This window comes from Dermacentor variabilis, chromosome 4 (assembly GCF_050947875.1).
Source record: "Dermacentor variabilis isolate Ectoservices chromosome 4, ASM5094787v1, whole genome shotgun sequence".
Lineage (NCBI taxonomy): Eukaryota > Metazoa > Arthropoda > Arachnida > Ixodida > Ixodidae > Dermacentor > Dermacentor variabilis.
In genome coordinates, this window is record NC_134571.1 from 51,289,426 (window position 1) to 51,311,166 (window position 21,741).

At 45.2% G+C, this 21,741-nt stretch overlaps 1 protein-coding gene across 2 annotated transcripts; it reads left to right on the top strand.

Moving 5' to 3' along the window:
• The first annotated feature begins 500 nt into the window (after positions 1–500).
• On the top strand, positions 501–19,033 carry LOC142579120 (flavin-containing monooxygenase 5-like). Of its 2 annotated transcripts, XM_075689012.1 has the most exons (6): positions 501–516; positions 8,512–8,748; positions 10,364–10,781; positions 11,559–11,885; positions 15,679–15,879; positions 18,280–19,033. In XM_075689012.1, the coding sequence occupies exons 2-6, from the start codon at positions 8,537–8,539 to the stop codon at positions 18,739–18,741; spliced, it is 1,620 nt and encodes a 539-aa protein (XP_075545127.1). In that variant the 5' UTR covers positions 501–516; positions 8,512–8,536; the 3' UTR covers positions 18,742–19,033. The 2 variants fall into 2 exon arrangements, with proteins under 2 accessions (XP_075545127.1, XP_075545126.1); XM_075689011.1 differs by lacking the exon at positions 501–516 and having other exon boundaries at positions 8,319–8,748.
• The last annotated feature ends 2,708 nt before the right edge of the window (positions 19,034–21,741 follow it).

Genomic DNA, 21,741 nt, shown 5'->3' on the forward strand with positions numbered 1-21,741 from the left:
ATCTTTTTGTTCCCTCTCTCCCGTCCCCCAGTAGCCAACCAGACGCGTTGCTGGTTAACATTCCTGCCTTCTCTATTTATCTTCTCCTCCTCCTCCTCCTGACCTCTTCCTCAATTCTGTGTCCACGCTTTTCAAGTACAGATACTTGTGCACTTTAGCTGCCCATTTATTTTCATTCATGTTCCTGAGTCTTTCTTCAAAACTAATTTTGCTATGTGCTTCTCTGACTTCAAAAGAGATCCAACCCATGTCACCCTGCACTGCCTCTTTTGTGGTTTTAGCGTGGGCTCCCAACGCCAATTGGTCTACCGTTCTTTGGTTAACTTCCAACCCCGACAAAATATCTGATTTTAAGCATAGAATGGGCATCTGCGAACGCTATAGCGCTGGCACCATTACTTCTTCCCAGATTCCACGCACCATCTCGTACTTATTGTAACCCCACAGTACTCTGTGTTTCATTATTGCAGCATTCCGCTTCCCCTTTCTTTTCAGATTCTCTTGGTGGCTGCTTGGGTAAGTCTTTCCTTCGTTTATGTATACGCCGAGGTACTTATATTGCTTGACTACGGGTATGACTTGCTGTTGAACTGACACCACGCAATTACTCGTATCTTCATTAAAGATCACAATTCCCGATTTCTCTCTGCCGAACTTGAGGCCTAGATTTGTCGCTGCGTTGCCAAAGCTATTCGCAAGTGTCTGCAAATCTCTTTTATTGTCATCAGTCCAGGGAGCTCCTGTCGCACCGTTTGTCCATTACGCACGTAGGATAAATCAAACCCTAATTCGCTGTTTTCCAGTCGTCTTTCTATGCTCTAAACATAAAGCGTGAACAACAACGGCAATAGAGAACATCCTTTCTTCAGTCCTTGGTGAAGTTACACCCCTTCATTACCTTTTCAACCTTCCCATGCAACTTGTATTAGGTTGTCTCCATATATCTCCCTCAGCAGCTCCACGAAGTCGTCCCTATGCCTTCGTGCTTAAGAATAGCCCATAACAGTTCCTTGTCTACGTTGTCATAGGCTCCTTTAATATCTAGAAATGCTATCGATAAATGTATATTCTGAGCTACTTAAATATTTATGCACTGACTTAGTACAAGCATATTATCCTCTAAGTGTCTGCCTGGCCTGAACCCATTCTAGAGTTCCCCCAGTACATCATTTTTCACCACCCACTTCGACAGTTCCAAATTTATGGCTAGCATTACCATTCTACATCTCACCGACGTTACTGTGACTGGCATGTATAGCTCGCCTTATCCTTATCACCTTTGCCTTTGTAGATGAGCTTCATCTTGCTTTCACGCCATCCAACCGGAATTTTCTTTGTTAATGTCACTTGCTCCATGGCATTAGTCAGTAGTGCCTTGCTTGTTGGAACGAGGTTTTTGTTTAGCTGTATTGATTTCATCGGGTCCTGCTGCCATGTTATTTCGGACATTTTCTTCTGTTTTTTTTTTCAATAAACGCTTTTTATGTTAATTTTTGATCTCTCAGGCTTCTCTGTTGTTGCTGGATCTGCTTGAGTCTGAGCTACGCCTTCTTTCGTACAGAAGTTATCCCTAATAACGTCTGTGATGTACCGCAGTGCATCGTCTCCTTCATAGATGTTAACGTCCTCGTGCCCTATAGCCCTTTGCGAATATTCAGTTGGAGCGCCGAGTGCTCTTATATGGTTACAGAATCGTTTTGGGGCACCTTTGTCTTTTTTCCGAATTCTATGCACATAACGTTCACTTGAGCCTTTAATTTCTTCTTGCACGAACTCACTCGCCCATCCTTTTCTTTTCTCGGTATTTGTTCCATCTAAGGAGCAAGCCTTCATCGTGTAATCCCAAATTTTTGGCTTCTCGATAATCCCTGCATGCCTACTTATCCTCTCTGAATACACATGACGCATGACACATGACACGGACACTATCTGAATACACATGATGCGGGTTCGATTCTGCCCAGCATGCTAGAAATGTTAAGCGATTTCTTGTCATTGAATAGCGGCACGTTGCATCCTAACAATGCTAATCACAGTAAAAGTCTAACTGAGGAATACACGTGCTGCAGAGTTGCCGTGATACCTGATGGTCATTCTCTTAAAACACTAAATAAGGTGGCCTCAAATTTCCGAGTGAATGCGGTGTGTCCAGCTACGAAGAAGCTTAAGTGAGTTTGTAAGACAGTACAAAAGTGCGTGCCCCTCAAGAATTGTCAAAATATATAAGTGAATATAATAAAAAAATTCGCATGAGGCTTCTTCAGTGCATGCAGAGCGTTCTTTATTCCAATCTTTTATTGCGATATCAATTATATGGACACTCCAGGCGAATTTCTGCCATCGAGGTAGCCGTGATATTTCGTAAAAGTCCGAGGGCGATATAATTGTCGCCGTGAACCGTATGCTGTATGTGCTAGTGAAAGCTTGCGAGGGTGAGCCGACCATGGTGGCTCAATCTCGCGCGCGCAAGAGAGCAAAGCAGGGAGGAAGCGCGCCGTCTTCCGTCACGCGCAACGCACCCATAGCGGTGCTGCAACAACAATGAAACCAATTGCTAGGCTGTTTATTTTATATGCTAAAGGCTAGTGACGTCACTCCCCAGGTCCCAAGCTGCCGTCGCCGCGGTAGCCTGCGCAACCGTAATCGTTGCCGGGAGATGTACGCGGGGAGCGTACGCGCTTCACATTGTTATCAGGAGTGCTTCATCATCAATTATGTGGTTCGGACGCTTGTTTTATGCTTGTTCTTTATTGAAACGAATGCTGTTGTGTATGTTGTATGCGTGATTAGAAAGAATGTATGCAATTTTCGCTTCAGTTTGCTGAGTGCTTGAAGCCTGCTTCACCTCAGGTCGGCCCGATATTGCACTACCTCCGGGAGTGGCCAATATTTTTTGTCCACGGACGACGACACGAAAAATGCCGACCAGGGAGAGGCTAACATCTTCGCTGTAATAGCGCCCGCTCTTTTCACGCATTTTCCTGTAAATATTACTGCACAATGCCTGTACTGAGAGAAAACGGCGTGATTGCGTTTATCAAGCCAGGCGGATGCACCCGGTCTGAAGTGGGAGAAAGTAAGAACCGAGCAAAAGGGTGAGAGCATAGAGTTTCGTGCCATAATTAGGTACTAGAGGGAACTATGGCGCTGTAACCGTTCAGCTAGCCGCCATGGGCATGATGCGTAGCACATGTATTCGTCTGATCTTCCTGCTTTTGGATCCGGACGTCCTTGTGACTTTGGTTATTAATGCGAAAGCATTATATGCCCCCGAAAATGCGTCGCCGCCGGCGTCACCGAATGACGGCAGGAAAAATGACCGACAGCGGAAACAGTGGAAGCACGCCATAAAATACTCGAATTGATGCCACATCTATCAGAAAGGTTCCTGTAAACAAAGTGAATTATTCCCTTTGAAAAGAAAGTATTGTAGGTTTCGGCCCGGATGTGGAATCGAGCACGGGCTTTCGGGTGTGAGACGAGCACGCGCTTTCCTGTCGCCACGGCGGCTCCACGGTTCTAGATGACTCGTGGGGGAAAGGAACAAAATAATGGAGGCCCTGACCTCACGTTTTTCAAGCCGGAAATGCAGCCTTGTTGGAGTTCGGTAAGGAGAGCAGTTCTACAAAAAATATATATCTATTACACTCCTGTTTCCTGTTTTCACGAAACCGTGCCTTATGCTGCTTTAGCGTGTCATATCTTTCGCATTCACAGAAACTAAGGTAACGAATGCCGTTGTTTAGACTCGAACATGTATGATCGAGTTTTTGATTCAGCTATGAAGCATGTATGTTAGTGAAAATTTTTGCACCCGAGGAGAACTTGTAATTTCTTTCGTCTTATCCGAAAATCCTCATTTCACTACATCACTGGAAAGTAAACTATGTTCCTCAGTGTATCTTAATCAAGAGTTCAGCGTAACAATGTTTACAAACAATGAAGTCTGTGCATGCATTCTTCGCAGCATCAGCTGTCTATCTTCTATCAATGAAGCGTGGTGCCTTTCTTGTGCATGGTTCTCTTTTAACGTGCTTGCTGTGCAAGAGTTGAAATTTTACCATAGTACTACCGATGAAATAGCGCCACCAGAATGAAATTACAGACTTCTGTATTTTTTACGCTAAATTACTGTAAGCATGGAGGCGCGTTATTGCAAGTTGTGGAATGAAAACAATGCGCCGCTCGCGCCCCTATTCGCCAAATCTGGTCACATGCGCAAGAAGGCTGCTTTTGAGGGAAAGCCAACTTCACGGCTGCGCCTGCACTGCCGCCTCTGCCACGTCAGTGTTGGATGTGCCGTGTTGGTGTGCTGTTTAGTGCAATTTGGATGGACATTATTTTTGTTGCCCTACGGCGCTACGTCAAGATGTACGATCAAGATGTACGGTGCTTCTCAGTTCTATACGATATTCTATTCTCAGTTCTATACGAGAGTTAATTTTCGCACGCATATATACATTATACCGAATGAGCGGAAGCAAACGATACAAAAAGGGACATCCATTGGTGCATGTCGATGAACCGTTCACGTGACTAAGGCATGATCAAAAAGCGACAAAGTTCCTCTTTTGCTAGTGTCGATTTTTCTGTTGACTTAAAAAACCTTTACCGTTCACTCCCGCAGTATGACTTGAACAAATGTGTGACTGCATTGGCAAGTATGGAACAGTTTGATTTCAAAACGCTTCCGGTTTCACTTGCGACAAATTTCTAAAACTTCTTAGTTTTTATGTTAACTCGACTTACGCGACTTGGGAGGGCAAGGTTGTTAAAAAGAAAGATGGCACATGCTTTAGGTCATGTATTGTTCACTGCTTAAGTGACTTATATCTAGCTAACCGTGACCAGGTTTCTGATGAACATCTGAAATATAACACCGATGTCGTGAAACTGTTCAGGTTTGCTGACAATTTTTGTTAATTATTTTGAGTAACGAATAAGTTAATTTTGGCTCGGTGGTTTCAAAAACCCTAACCTCGTCCACTGAAGTGTTGTCTCCTTTGTCGTTGACGCATGAAGTCCCCGTAGGCAATTTCATAAGGTTTTTAAACTTGGCCTTGTACTTTTCACCACAAAAGGTCTGCTGGAGTTATCAGCCGAGAGGCCATAAGCCAGTCCTACCATTTCCTCCCGCTCATTAAAAACTCGTAAAACGCACAATAACAACATTTAGTTTCAATAATTCCCTCATGAAGTCATGTGACTACAAAACGGAAACCAGTTTCAGGGATCAGGCCAAGCGTCTGGAAGATTTTTGTTACCGATGCGTACGCTCCCCTCGGTCGCGGAGGGCTCCAGCGGAAACGCATCGAAGGGAAGCAGTAGCACTTCTAGGGCAAAGAAAGCTGCTGCGGTACCATAGATTCATTGTATTTATATAATCTCACAAGAATAGCGGCAAAGTCGGGGGTGGCCGTGGTTTTCTCTGCCCCTGAACGCCTACAGAAGTTATGCAAACAAGTTAATTCAGAGAAGAACAAAACGAACGCATGTTCTACTCAACATCGCCAACAATTTGTAACCGGCACTCATAACGTCGTCTATGCCATTCCGCTTTCGTACAGAAGAACGTATGTTGGTCAAATTGGCAAATGCACCAATCGGAGACTAAAAGAGCATCAATATAACATCACTAGAGTTATCTCGGGCCATTTGGGCATTCATCGCCGAGATTGTCCCTGCAAACCCATGTTTGAAAGTGCTTCTATTTTGTATAGGACTGATAGTATAATGACAAGGGAGATCGTGGAGGCCTATGAAATTGCAAAATTGGAAGAAAGGCGCGTGAGCGAGCCTTCAGGGTCGCTATCTGAAAAAGAAATACGATTCCTCGGTTTATGGCTGTAACTGTTGCAGTGTATGTTTTGATCATGCTTCAGACACGTCTACGGTTCACCGACATGCACCCCTGAATGCTCTTTTTTGTCTTGTTTGTTTCCGCTCGTTCGTTTATCGATGTGTGCGAAAATAAGGTCTATAGTTGAAAGTAGCGCTCTCTCTGTGTGTCTGATTGTTCCTACATCCTCGTTCAGTCGCGCTTACACATTCTATCATAAAAATGATCGTCGCGTGTCAAAATTGGCTGCGAGTGGAGTGCGTCGGCTAGTCAAGAAGACTCGTTATTTGTTCCAGCACAGCGGTACGTTCTATATTGCACAAACTTGTTCGCGCCACGCAAGAAATCTGATCATATAGAGTAAGTACAAATCTCATTAGCAATATTTTTTTCGATGAGAATAGGCGATAACATTCAAGACACCCATGGCTCCTCTCGTGCTAGGTAACAGCTGCTTTGCCAGTGAAAAAACTGTACCGGAAAAAGGTACAAATGTGCGCATGTGAATGCATGTTTAACGATTCGCCCTGCAGATGTATCAGGGCAGCATAATACATTCTATACAGACCGTCATAGTCCATAGAACTGCGGAGTATAAAATTTGAAGCCGTATCCAGCGTCTATTACGCCAGACCTAGCTCAATCTGCGCAAAATTTTACTTAGCTTGCGTTATTTATAAAGCACAAAGCACAGATAACTTGTAGCATTTGTTTTATCCACATTCGTTGTTCGCTCAAGTTAGCTATTTTGTCTTTCAAGGCAGTGTGTCAAAAACGACGTGCAACGAACGATTTCTAGAACTTTATCTAGTATAGTGTCTGTTCGAGTTTTCCCTTATTTAAAAAAAATGCTTCTGCCGATAGTGACTCAACGAACAATGTATAGCGTCAATTCTAACTAAATTGGTTCTTTGTCCGACTTTTTTTATGTGAAAGTCTTCTTGGCGCCACGGCGCGAAATGAACGAGCAAGCACACTCGACCGCTGAGTTACGCCGTTTCCTGCATTCAAGAGGAGTTGCATTCCTGTTTAACGTGGATGCGTCGGTGGGCAAGATGGCGGACCTACGTGCAACTCTGCTCCCGTAGGGAGCATATATATAGTTACCTTATTTTGCTACCGCCGCCGCCGCTGCTGCTGTCTTTTGCACGCCGCGTCAGGAGGTAGTTCAGAACACGCGTATACATGGCAGGAACGTAGTAGAGATGAAAGGCGATGCGAGAAACTCGTTTGGACCTTTCCATCGCGTCGCATGTGCCCAACGCCCGCTGGAAGACTCTTGACAGCTGTAATTATCTGTGACCCCCTGCAAAGGCACTGCAGAAACTGTAGTGCTCACCTTTCTATAGAAAGGTGAACGCATAGACCAGAGTGGAGATAGAGGAGAGGTAGGAAAAGGTGGCAGAGAATGGGTAGAACCGACGCAGTCACAAAACATCACTCTTCGTTTGCAGCTCGCATACATGGGGAAAGTCGTAAGAAGGCAAGAAAACGCCGCTGCTAGACACGACAGCGGCTGCGGACAAAGTGGATAAACTTAAGTTCAAGGTACAGCACGGTACGTTTCTGCTGTTTCTGAATAATATACATCATGCGAATTTTGCAAGGGGATAACTGACGCACGACGTACAGACGCAAGGCCGCATTAAAGCCGCAGTGTCTAGGCGACACCATGGAAACGGTCGCACACCAAATCAACACTTCTGTGCCCGCCGCGGTAGCTTTGCGGCTACGACATTGCTCGAGGTCGTGGGTTCAATCCCGACCGTGGCAGCCGAACTTTCATGGAGGCGAAATTAGATTTAGATTTAGAAAACTTAGATTTAAGCGCGCCTTAAAGAACCCCGCGGGTGGGTCAAAATTAATCCGGAGTCCACCACTACGGCGTGCCTCATGACCGGACTGTGGTTTTGGCAAGTGTAGCCTCGCAATTCAATTAATGTTTAGCACTTCTGCCACGATGCGATGTGCCGTGTGAGGCAATGACAATGCTAACATTCTCGGAAGTTATGAACAATGGCGGCCAGCAACGCCTCAAGCAGACACGTCTCGCTGTGTGTTCTGTGTACTACGCAGAAGAAAAACAGTGCTGCACGCTAGGAAACATCTTACATCAACTCATCACTCTCGTATTGCACAAGATGCTGAAGAAATTAAACATTCGTCAGCATCATCGCTAATTATCATCAATCAAAGTAAACAGCACAGAAAGCTTCGTTTACATCGATCCCCAGAGTGCGTGGCATTCGCATAATTTTTTACGTGATTTTTTTTGCTATTTTTATTGATTCGTTTCTGTTTCGTTTTGAAGCGCGTGGCACCAGCGAATAATTGCATGCTGCCAACTTGGCAGATGTTCCGCGATGGCGATTCTTCATGTGAGCAGAGGAAGTCGAGACTACATGTCACTTTTTCGTTATATTGTTTGTTTTCTTGCAACGAAATTTGGTTGAAAGAAAGAGCAGTGCAGTGTCCCATCCGTCCCTAGGTCCTCGTCTTAGCCGCGCTGTTGCAGCCACGAACATATATCAACTTCCCCAATGCCCTGTCCTGAACTTCGCTATGCATACGGGCTCGTGCAATACTAGCCACAACCTCTCTCTCGTTCTGCTGCGGGCCATTACACATCGTAGTTATCAATTTGGCTGGCTTTATTTCCTTCCCCCCTTCAGTAACGGCAACCTTGGAACCCGAACGATGTCGAAGAATAAAGTCTGCGTAGTGGGCGCCGGGCCCAGCGGCCTCGCATGCGCGCGCCAGATGCTCGACTACGACTTCGACGTGGTGCTGTACGACCGTTCCACCGACATCGGAGGTCTCTGGGCGTACAAGGAGGATGACGTCGAGGGACAGGCGTCCGTGATGCGCACGACTATCATCAACTCCAGCAAGGAGATGAGCGCGTTCAGGTATCATATTTACCATCGTTATCGGCCTTTTTTTTCATAGTATTTGTATAGTGCCATGCTTTTTCCTTATCCGCTGCCGGACGAAGGCTTACGTAACAATCTCCGGCTAGCTTCGTCTTGTGCAAGTCGGCTACATTCTACGCTAGCAAGTTTCTTAGCTTCATCGCACCACTCAATCCTCTGCAGTGGCCTGAACTGTGTTTCCCGTCCCTTGGCGTGCATTCTGTCGCTCTACGAGTGGCTTTGTATTGTCGTAATGTTAGTTTTACTTGTATATCTCCTACAGCATCTCCTTATATCATGTCATTAAAAAAAGGGGGACCACTGGTTATTCGTTTTACTTAATATACATGACTCACCCAATTGCAGTTTTCCTTCCTGGTTTAAACTAGACATCAGCTACCGGCCGCATTCATTCTCTGCTCCGTACTGCCGTCTTTCGAGAACTGTCTTCTTAACGTTCTTGCAACGAATTCTGGTAATTTCGCGTTCAGGTATATAAGCAATGTGAACATTTTGCAGGGTCGGCGCTGAAACATTTGTAGTTTCAGCACGCCGCCAGTAGCATTAAGGGACGAAGAAGTTTCATTCATAACAGATAGCCTGTAATCGCTGCCGAGATTAGAACGTGCAGCTGCCCCATTTGGTCGGCTGCTCAGTTTGCGCCTGTAATGCACGCGTGTTCTCATGTGCCTGCATTGACAGTTCAGGTCACTGCAATTACATCGTTAGGTATATCGACTCTGATGATCACTAACCCACCTCCCCCCTCGAGGATAGTCTTGAGAAACCGAAAATGCAGTTTATGGTCTCTAATTCTTTACCATGAAATCAATGGTGTGAAGGGTCAATTCTTTTGCTCCTCGCATCGTGCGACGTCACAGTAGCAGCGTCGCTGTTGACGACATGAAGGTATGTTAAAACTGCGCGAAAAACGAGGACAACGTAAGAAACACACAACACACACGAGCGCAACTCGTGATGTTTTTCGTGCAGTTTTAACCTACCTTCAAGTATAAACCAACTAACTCTCAAGAACGTCCTACTAATGCCAACGACAGTGTATTCTGCGCATTATTCCCGAAAACGCTAGTCTCTGAAAAGATGCCATAGGGATAGCGATGGTACGCAGTGCACGGACAATGTGCTAATGTTTATGAAAGCCTCTCAAGAACTTGATCCATAGCACCATCACTCATATCATGGGCATAGATACGGAAATTGTAGTGAAATCCCCCACCGCCCAACTCCTACAATTTCCATTTCAAGGAATAAGCCAGCGCAATAAAACGCTCGTCCTTTACCACAATGCATTGCGGGATTCAGTCCAATCAGACACCAATGACCAAGAAAATAGCTAAAATGCAACTATGATTAACAATCGCAACAAGTGAAAACATTAAAAATCGCCAATCCCGCGGGGTAACAACATCGTGAATGAACAGCCGATCGAACCTCTAGGCTAATTCTTCTCCATTTCCAGAAACACTTGTCTCTCTGATTAAATTTACGTACGGCCAAGCTGTGGATCGTTAACCTTTTCATCAAGATCCACGTCGAGGTCTGACGAAATTCAAGCATGCCTCCCTTTTCGTGCAATTTTCCTTCCTTGCAGTGACTTCCCGCCGCCCAAGGACTTCGCAAACTACATGCACAGCGCTAAGATGCTGGACTACTTCCGGAGCTACGCCGACCACTTCGGTGTCACCAAGCACGTAAAGACAAGGCACGACGTGGTGCAGGTGACGCCAGCCGGCGACTACGAGAAGACGGGCCGATGGGACGTGCTCGTCAGAGACCTGGAAGCGAACACTGACCGAACGGAGACGTACGACGCCGTGGCCGTGTGCGTGGGCCACCACGTGTACCCGCACGTGCCGCACTTCAAGGGGCAGGAGAAGTTCCGTGGCCGAATCGTGCACACGCACAACCTGAGGAACGCCGACAGGTTCCGGGACCGCCGGGTGGCCGTGGTCGGCATCGGAAACTCAGCACTCGACGCTGCCGAAGACGTCAGTCACGTGGCACGTGAGGTAAGCGTGACGTTGAAGTCTTGCCCCCTCTGCGCGAAAACATTTCGCGGATGGTTCAAACCAGAGTGTTATTCTCGACAATGTCGAATTCCGCCGCGTTGTCAAGTTTCGTCATGACGGCGTTTTGATCCAATCAGAGAGGGCGTAATGAGCCAATCATGCAGAGCTGAAGAGATGGTGGATTTTATGTGGAGGAATTTTACAGTGTCCAGAAAGCAACCATCAACGCCCGTTGGCTGCGCGTCTGACTACACGTCTGTTAGCTCTGTGAACCTAAAGGATCAGAAGTTATTCGACCGGTCTTTTACCAGCGCCATTGTAGTGCGATATTAAGCCGGTCAAATCGTGTAAATCAAGCTTTATTCGTTGCCAATAGGAACTGCTCGCGCTCACAGTGAAACTTATTGTTGCTGTCTTACAAGACCTTTGAAGAGCTGCCGGAGCACCTTGAAATGACCGGCCGAAGTGTCATTATGTAGAATCTCAGTGTCACAGAGTTTATTGGAGACAAAGACTGGACGAAGAGAAAACTTTTATGCGCATACTCACATACCCTCGTATGCAAGAATAACAGAGCGTACATCCTCCTCCTGTCCTCCCACCCCCTGTTCTCAGACGCGGTGTCGCGACGAAAGCATACGCTTTCGAAGAGCATACGGAAAAGTCATATGGCTCTTTCAAATGTTGGAACATGCTGGCATTCGTTGTACACATGTTGGACGCATGTTGTTATTCCATACAACACGCGGTGTTCGTTGTCCAATGATTTCCTCGCAGGCGTATCTGTCCGCGAGGAGAGGAGCCTGGTTGTTGAAGCGCGTCGGCCCCAATGGCATGCCCATCGACTTGTTCTTTAATACTCGGCTCAAATCCTACCTGAGGCGCATCTTGCCGGGCTCATTAGTCAACAACTACGTGGAGAACATCTTGAACGGCTTCTTCAACCACGAGGCTTACGGACTCAAGCCCCAGCACCGCTACAGCGCACAGCACCCGACCCTCAACGACGCGTTGCCGAGCCTCATTCTCAGCGGGAAGGTTCGTATCAAGAAGAACATCGTAGAGTTCACAGAAGACGGTGTGCTCTTCGAAGGTGATGACAAGGTGAGTCGCACTATGACTTAGGTGTTGGTAGACAAAATTCTGCTTTTGCAACCTGATAAAGTTTTCTATCCCTTATTTTGTCAAAAGCAACTCTATTTTGTAGCATTTCGTTGCACAAAGGCATCCGTGCCACTGCTCGGGCCATGGCATGAAAATGGAATTTAGCAGCTTTACGGTGTGCACCACGCGGCAGAGGAGTGCGTGAACTGAACAGCAGTGTCCATTATCTTATTCCTTTATTTTGTTTTGAGCCCACGTCTTGATCTTCGATGCCCTGAAGAAAACTTCCCGGTCACCTGTGCTTCGCATGCATGCGAATATCAAGTTTCGACCTGAAACATATCGTCTAAAAAAAAAGCTAGAAGTCGACTTAAAGTCGTAACAGTGCAGGTCGATTAGCAATGTTGAAATGAATTGAAGACCGCATGATCCTGAAAACGTGCTCTATATACTTGAGATGCGCTCAACGGCGCGGTTTACAAGGCTATCTGTGAGGACAAAGATGCTTACGAAGGTTATGATGCAGAATGTTGACGATTCCTGTACGTAGATCCAGATAATAGGTGGAGGAGAAGAACTGACATTAATGCGCGGTGCAACAGAAGAGAAGTGGAAAAGAGAAACCTATGTGAACATATATATATATATATATATATATATATATATATATATATATATATACACGCTTATACTGGTATACTATAAACATGGTAACTTATAATAGAAGTGTGCATTTGCGCAATTTGATAGGCATATAAATAGAAGTTACCTTTCAAAAAATGTGCCGTTTACTAAAGGTGTAAATTTCCCTGAACTAATAGTTGACAATTGACATTTCAGTCCTGGCAACGCGACCTATAGTATACGTGTGCACCGTACTTGAAGTTAAACGTAACAATTGGTGTTGAGTGTAATGTGCAGTTGCTCAAGAAGTTTTTTTACAGAATTGGGTAGCTGTTGAGTATTCAAGATGTATTAGTTAGCCATTATACAAAGACTCTCACCAGTTTCACCAGTTGGATGGCATTACCAAGAAGAGCGCCCTGAAATGCACCGATCGGGAACATTTTAGTGTACCACAGTGATTAAGGCTTTGTGAATGACCGATACTATAAACACTGACTTAAGGAACGATTTGGGAATCCACAAAGCTCGAATTTGGAGCTATACCTCAGTACTCCTGTCAAGTGCTATGAGCTCTGACTAGCTTGGATTCTGAAATGAAATTGAAATCTGTACACCAAGTTTATCTGTACGGAAAGCAATAATTGCAGTTAAAGAAACAGCTTGCTAGCTGGCTAAGGACGACAGCTGCAGTGATATTGCTGAATCAAGATCCTATCTGAACTCCACAGCTTCACTGCCTTCACTGAACACCCAGTACACCTGTAAGATCTGGTGTACATAAAATGATCGAATCATCGGATTTTAGATAAACTTAATTGAATATAAATTAATTGAAACACAAATGGCACACAGTTCACGTAGTTCAGTGAAGCTGTTGCTAAGAACATTAACTCAATATACATAAAGAAAAATGCTAGATATTCACACTGCGTAGAGCGAGCTAATATAATAGAACCTCAAGAGAATTTTTCTAAACAATGTGTGTTCAGTAAAATGAATAAGTAACACCACGAACATTTGTAGTAAGATGCACTGAAAGTACACAATATTGGTCAGTAGATCAACAGACTTATGTAATGTGCTACATGTGAAAGGTGTTAGTAAGAATAAAATTTTGAACATTGAGCTTTCCAGTTTCAATAATGTTCGCATCTCTATGCATGCGCTTTGGTCGTAAAAGCAGGCGGCTCGTGAAGCGCATGGTACTGAGCACATTTCACGAGCAACTTTGTCTATGTGTAACCCCAACAGTGCATAACAATCTGTAGGCCAACTATCCACATAATGTGCTCATTTGTGCTACAGCTCCCTTATTCATACCAACTAGTAACATTGATTATTGACATTATTATTATTCCTCACAAAATAGACTCAACAGCACAAGAACAATTGTTATTCACAAATTCGAATCAAAGTTGAACGCTGATTAAAATGAAAAAACTGAAGGGAAAGCACAATTGTAGTAAACAACACATCCTGAAAGTACTGCTTTATCAGATCAAACCCTGTAAGATATCGAGTATCACTGTGACGATTACAAAATTGTATACTAAGTGCAGTATGTTTGAAACTAAGATTGCGATCAAAAATATCAATGTTATTGCAGATAATTGTTTCATAAGTACATCACTTAGGAAAGACTTCAAGAAAATATTTTATTTCTATACACTGTCCCTATGAAAAGCAAAATATATATCTTGCATAACATTAAAGTATATATCTTCTCGCGAAATGAACGGAACTCACTCAGATTCATTCGCAAATGACATTTCTGCTTAAGATACACACGCATTCAGACTCACCGAAATTCTGCTCGATCAGGCTCGCTCAGCCTTAGAGTCACATAAGTTTTATTAAGTCTGGCTCACTCTGACTAAGACTCATGAGAATTATACTTTAGCCGGGCTCGCTCGGACTCATACTCCTAGTTCTACTCAGCCGGGCACACTCGGAATCAGTGGACCAAAATCGAACTCAGGCAGGTCAACTTGTCCTGGCTCTCACTCGCTCAGGCTTTCTAGTAAACTGAACACATCAAATATTGAAAGATTTTCACACGAGGCTAATACATAGCACGTGCAGAAGGATTACAAACGCGAGAGCATTTCTGAGAAAGTACACACAAGTCTTACACTTACAAGAAAGATTCTTATTTCCTGCGCATCATAATCAATTGTAAGGAACAAACAACTAGGACAAGTGATCTTGGCAGTGCTGAAGGTATTTCGCTAAAGGATAAAATGTACTACATGTATCTTTAAACAATATCAAAGTTTTTATTCGTGTGTTTGTGCATACGCGCAAGCGCTTGTGCTTGAGTGCCACGCATGTGCATTTTTGGCAGCCCAAGACAAAACTCGGACCTTTTTCCTGGCACTGTGGTATTAAGGCCCACCTCCTAAACAAAAGTGGACGCTGCTAAAATTGTGCACAAAGAAAACTTCACTCACTTAATGTCACTTGATTCTTAACTACGATTCACGATATAACCGCAGATGGTCTGGCTGGCTGTCTTGATTTTTTTAGTCGTCGTACCCCGCGCTAGACGCTGAGAATTTCGTAAGTCCTGGTCGGTCCACAGAATCAACAGTACTTTTGTCATGTCATGCATATCCTGACATACATATCCTGAAGAAACGACCACGACAACATCACGACTCTGGGCCCACCATGCATGTCATGTCACGTCATTCAATTTGATGTGCAAATACTCATATACATATAGCTAGTTAAACAAACGACCACGATGGCATCACGACCAAGGCACATACCATAGTGGCCCCAATGTCACGTCGTGCGATGTCATTTAAGTCATATGTTGCATGCATGTCACATGTCGTGTGTACCGACAGCTTCAGGAACAGGACTCATCCTGGTACTGTCGAAGTTGTGTTCAGGGCCAATGTCGGTCTTAATTATACTTCATTTTAGTACGCTGAGCTGAAAATGAAATAGTCTGTATTACTCATCTTGTTCTGCGTGCCGTTACCGGGCTTCAAAGAGAATTACGAATTCTTCATTCGAAAAAAAAATGCTTGCCAAGACCTGCCATTTCTTGACTTTAGTTGTGTAACCAACACCAGACAAAGAATGAGCCTGTGGAGATCCGATTCGAGTGTACTCTACTTGAGAAGACATCATCTCACGGCTGCTTGCGGTATTTCAGGCGACCCCGCTGGACGACGTGGTCCTGGCCACGGGTTACCAGATCAAATTTCCTTTCCTGTCGAAGGACATGGTCTCCGAGGTGGACAACCATGTGCATCTGTACAAGTACGTCTTCCCGCCCCAGTTGAAACATCCAAGCCTGGCTGTCATAGGGCTCATCCAGCCCCTCGGCCCCATATTCCCAGCAGCTGAAATGCAAGTGAGTCCGTCTTAGACAGTAAGGAGTTTGGCCGTAGCCTTTAAAAGGAGGCGCTACCTACAGGAACGTCGCAAAGCGCCATTTAAGAGCAGTAACTATGACGACATCCTGTGACATGGTGATCATAAATGTAGCCATCGTTTCTACAAAAGTTACTACTATATATAGAGAAGTATGGTGCTATAGCCTCTATGCGAGGTGCAAGCATGGCGGTTACGCAAGAGTGAGAATCACGGTTAGTGCGTGTATTTGCCTAAACTCCTTCCTTCCGGCTTCGAAAAGCATTGCAACTTTGCAAATTGATTACTTTCATCAAACTATTGCGTTATAAGCGTAAAAATTCACAATGATTACGCATGTGCGCCGAGTCTTATTTCTGTTTCTGAAATACTGCTTCAATATGTAGTGCAACATATGCAGATAACGTTTAGTAAAAGAAAAGTTGCAAGGGCGTATCAAGCCACAAGCACGAAGGCAAGACAAATCCATGTGCTAACAGTCATTCCCATGGTATGTGAATGACGGCGGCACCAAAGTTCCCTCTGAAATTTTGATTAGGGCACTTTGAATATCGTGGCCTAAAACTTCATGAGACTGCGCCCCAAGAAGCGTCCCGTCGCTTGTCGTATCAGTCCAAAGCGCAAAAAAGCATGTGTATGTTTTTTTTTTCAAATTAGTTCAATAAGTACAAAACATTTATTCCTACATTTTGAAATAAAAGTAATGCGTAAAAGTAATAAATGTGCAAATATGTACCACTTCTTTGTGTAAACGATGGCGAAAATGATTTATAAAGTTGTGATTAGGTGCAGAGGACAAAGTGTTAAAAACATCTTGTCAAATCTCATATTGCCGCACAACGGCAGCTCGTCATTGTGTCTGTTGTCCGCTAAATTTAGCGGGATATATCTGTGGCAAAACCGGAAGCTTTCCGCGTTCTCTGTCGCAAACAGCGAAATGGTCTCTTCTTGTAATGTATTCTGTGGCTGCACGCTTAGTTCGATTGTCTTGAAAGTTTTAACCGCGACGCAAACTGTTGAAAGTGTCACACTCAGCGGCTTCTGGTTTGAGCGCAGCGTCACCACATCTTAGCACGACGCTACTGTTTCCGTTACAGTCTGCGTATTTCACTTAAACGGTAACGGTAACGACCCGCTGTAGTATAGCGTGGCGGCTTCGACGTTGCGCTGCTAAGCCCGGAGGCGAGGGATCAAATCCCGGCCGCGGTGGCCATATTTCGATGGAAGCGAAATGCAAAAACGGCCGTACGCCGTGCATTGGGTGCACGTTAAAGAACTCCAGGTGGCCCAAATTAATCCGTAGTCTCCCACTGCGGCGTGTCTCATAAACCGTGTCGTGGTGCTGGCCAGTAACACCCCGGAATTCACTTAACGTTAAAACGTATGAATACTCGCTGGAATTCTTTACCCCCATACCTATTTCTCTTTCTCTCCTCTTCTTTTTTTTTTTTTGCACGAACAATGTAGATGTTCGCAGGAGCACGTGCAGCCGCGACCTCCAGTTTGAAAGGTTACTTTAATCACGTGATTCCACCTTCCAAACTTTTTTTACAGCATCCAGGTTCCACCAGCTGAATGGCAAGAACTGTTTTTAACAGACCAAAAATTTAATTGTGCCATTTCCTGATGATATCGCGTTTTCACTTTTATCTTGGTAATTACGTAAAACTAAAGTGCTACTGATTTACTCCGTTCCCTCTCAAGTGTCCTATAATCAGTGGAGAGGCTTTTATCTAGACGCACGCAAACAAAAAATGCAATGAGCATAATGAATTTCCCATGTTATAATATATATACGCCGTGTCTCAGGTAAGACGAATAAAGCTTAAACAAAAAAAGCGAAGCTTTCTATGCGGATGAAACAAACTGTATATATTGTATGCCGTATGTTGTTTGCAGCCTCCTGAAGAAGCCATAGACATATTTTTATGTTGCTATTAATTAGACTGCAGGGATCAATTACCAAGCGTCTGAATTAATGACAATATACGTCCACAATATGAATACAAGGTTTGTAGAGAACATTTGAAAACGTCACCTTCATTTCCTAGCGGCTCGTGTACTTTTTTGCGTATACCTCTTCCGCATTAAACATAAACGACTGTAAGTTATATGCTTTAAACCGCACTCCGCAAACTGCCCGCTCAGTTTTTCTCAGTGCACTCAGCGCACTCAATTCTGTCCTTTTATTTATTTATCATTATTTTTTAGAGCGTTTAGAGCAGAGCACAGGCGAACATAGGAACGACAGAAACTGTACGATGCAACGCCAATGATGCCGCACGACGTTGCAACGTTAGTTCTCATCTTATCATCCATTCCACGTTTTCAGTGGGCGTAGGGTTGACTAATATCATTTGCCTCGCGTGCCAATACACAGAGCCGCTGGGTGGCCCACATGCTGTTCGAGAAACGCTCGCTCCCCTCGGAGGAAGCCATGTTAGAGGACATCCGCAAGAAGCGAGTCTCCATGCGACGTCGCTACGTCGCATCGCCGCGCTACAACATGGAGGTGGACTGGATCAACTACATGGACGAACTGACCGGCCAGATCGGCGCCCGACCTAACCTCCTCAAGTACTTCTTCACGGACAACGAGCTCTTCCGCGCGCTGCTCGGACCCTGCGTGCCGTACCAGTTCCGGCTCGAAGGTCCGCACCCGTGGTCCGGCGCGCGGCAGGCGATCCTCGACACGAGCTACAGGGTGATGTACCCGCTCAACGATCGATTCGCCTCCTTCGAGAGACAAAGAAAGGGCCCGTCGGCATTCCTCTACATCTTCCTTTTCTTCTTCGTGCTGGTCGTTGCATACATACTTTCCGGATCACTGCAACATTCTTGATAACTTCAACCGCCCTTGTTGGTCTCCTCCCTCAGGACTCAAAATGCGAAGGTTTATTCGCTAAGCCCATTGATGTGCGTGTGCTAGAAACAGGCGCCAGAAGAAGATGATAACCTCTGTTCCGTGTTGATGTGCTTCAACGGACGAACAAGGCACGCCTTGCGCCATAAAATCAGCATACAGGTTAGCCATGCATACAATGCAGTTGAGCTTATCGCTTATCGTGAGATTTACGTAATTCCGTATATTACACATTGTTTTGTTGAAAATAAAGTGATTACAGTTTCCCGGTGATGCTTGCCGTCGTTTTAGAAAGTATTTTAGTTCATACCTGCTTCCTTGAATATGCGTTCCCTAGAAGAATTAATTGTTGGGCCAGTTGGTCTTGCGTTGCTGATAAGTAAAATTACCGCAACAAAAAAGACGTCTTTGTCTTCCCTTCCGTTGTGTTTATTGTCTTTTTTGCGCTAATTTGCCTCATAAGCCCTGCGTTCCCTATAGGCGTACTTGCGCGATCAAGACAAATAATAGCCGTGGTCAAATAATCTATATTTTACTTTGATTACCCCCTTTCCGCGACGTGTTTCATACTGGGACCGCTATGCAGTGTTCTAGAAGAAGACAGGACGAGCGTTTCTTCTAGTCTGTGTGTGTGTCACTTCGTGCTACTGTCCAAGAATATGTTACCGTACCAACTCGCCCAACTTTCTATTCCTTTGCTATGCAATGATTTATCTGCGTTATACCCCTAAACTACCTCGACAGCATCGATCGTTCACACCGACATGGGATAGGCACGTGAGTGACTGACGTTGACCATCCACAGCCTGGGTGTAATCACTATCGGAAACACACATCGTAAGCGTGTTCAAAGCTATTCGCCATAAATCACAGAGTTATTAGGTGACTCGAGTCCACTCCTGGCGCATTTGTAGGTTGTTGAATGCAAAGTACTCGCGGTATCAAGTGCACTCTCTTGCTTTGAATTCGGCCGCTTCCCTGCTACTTATAAGTGCTACACCATTCAGCTGCATGCCTGCGCCTTTGATTTGCCTGGGATTTGATTGATGTACCGATCTCGACAGGCTCCTAGTACGCGTGAATTCTTCGGTTATCTCTCACTCTTTTTCACTGCACTTGGTCTCAATTTAACTTGGCGTAGAGTGGTGAACACAGGTGCACTGTAGGTTTAACCAGATAATTATTAGAATGAGAGGGGAAGGCGTATTGTGCTGCATGCAGATGCGTTTTCCCAATCATCTGTATGATCTTGACCTTTTCTAATCTCCCTACCTTCAGCCCATTGTGCCTCCATTGCAATATATCGCAACGGCTTAGATGGTTAGCTAAGCCTAAGAACGGGTGCTTAGTGCTCGCGCGAGGTCGTACCACGCCGACCCGCACTTATCGGAGGCCCAAGTCAAAGGAGATTGCCCGAGCTCTCGCGAGTTGGCCCATGCATTGGTTATCGCCAGAGAAAATAGCATAGCCGCCGGGACTTTTCCTATGGCATGTCCCAGCTTGAGCATGTGCTGTCGCAGCGACGTGCTATAGGCGCCCCTGCCTATATTTTCGCCCTTGGTGCGGGACCCCGCTGGTTACCAGCCGCCCCGGGACCGGGCGTTTGTACGGTGTCGGGTGGCGCCGGATAAAATAAACAATTTCCGTCAACTCATGTCAATAGTGTGTTCTCCCGTGCGTCGCTTGGTAGCCCCTTGTGGCCTGAGCTCGCACACAACGGTGCGCTAGAGGCTGACGGCTGACGCGGCCCTGTGGCTCGCTAAGCTCGACACCGCGGTGGTCGGTACTACTGTGGGACCCTAAGACGCCATAACCTTCAGCCAAAATATTGACTCCATGTCGCTCAGCCTCTGTAAGGATGTTCGCGTGCTCACACCTGACTACTGCCCCTGTGCCGGATATATACAGAATAGGAAAGAATTACAAGTGATGAAGGTAACCAAACACAGGCAGAGCAAACACGTACGCAACGTAATAAAGATTATCGTCTCTTTACTTAGGAAAATAATGCTCTAATAAGCATACTCAATGCATTCTTAAAAGGAAGGGGTCCGGACACCGACCAATATGGTTTCAAATGGTTATTTAAGTTTCAGACCTCTTCCCTTTAAGTATGCATCATCCCGACCAGAAGGGCTTCCGTCAGACTCTCGACTTCACCCAATGCATTGTATTCAGCGAAATGAGCTGCCACAAAAGTGAGTGGAGGAAGCAACGCGCGACGTGGTCCCTCTTCACGGCAGGCGCTGGTACGAAACGCATTTGCAATCGCTCGCCCACTTCGGAGAGCGCGGCCTCGTTGATCTGCTTGCCTGTCAAAAAGCGGCACAAAGTTTGCACGCTTCTCCTACTGCGGCAAGTTACTGACACTGTGCTCTACGGCACTATCAGCAACTTGTCCTACTGGCCTATGTGTGAAAGGAGAAATCTGAAAACGACTTATACGGTGCAAGCATATGATGCCAGCAGACAACTAACCCAATGAAAAAAAAAGAAATTAGCTGTTTCTTTTATTGAAGTGCATAATTACCAATATATCGAGGCTATATTTCCGAAAACCTTTATATTGCAATAAGAAAAGGAAATGAATGAGAGAAAAGTAAACTTTACTACAGTTGGGCGCCGAACCCACGACTAGCTCCACCTGACTAGTAGACAGCCTGCGATACATCTGCAGTTTAATGGGAGAACCACATCCGTCTCCGTGGCTACGATTAGCGCTGGCTGACAATTACACAACTATATTATATACAAATGCAGATAAACATGGAACGGAGTTGGTGCATGGATAACTGTCACAGCATATAGTGACGCATAAATCGCCTCTTGATCGACTACGCCTGGAAGTAGTCCCTCACTTGATGCATCGAACACCTCACTTGATGCATCGAATCAAGAAGAGGCCATCCACTACCTGCACATACTGTAACACATTGGATGCGTCAGTGGAACATCTGCTCATCGTGTGCATACGCAATA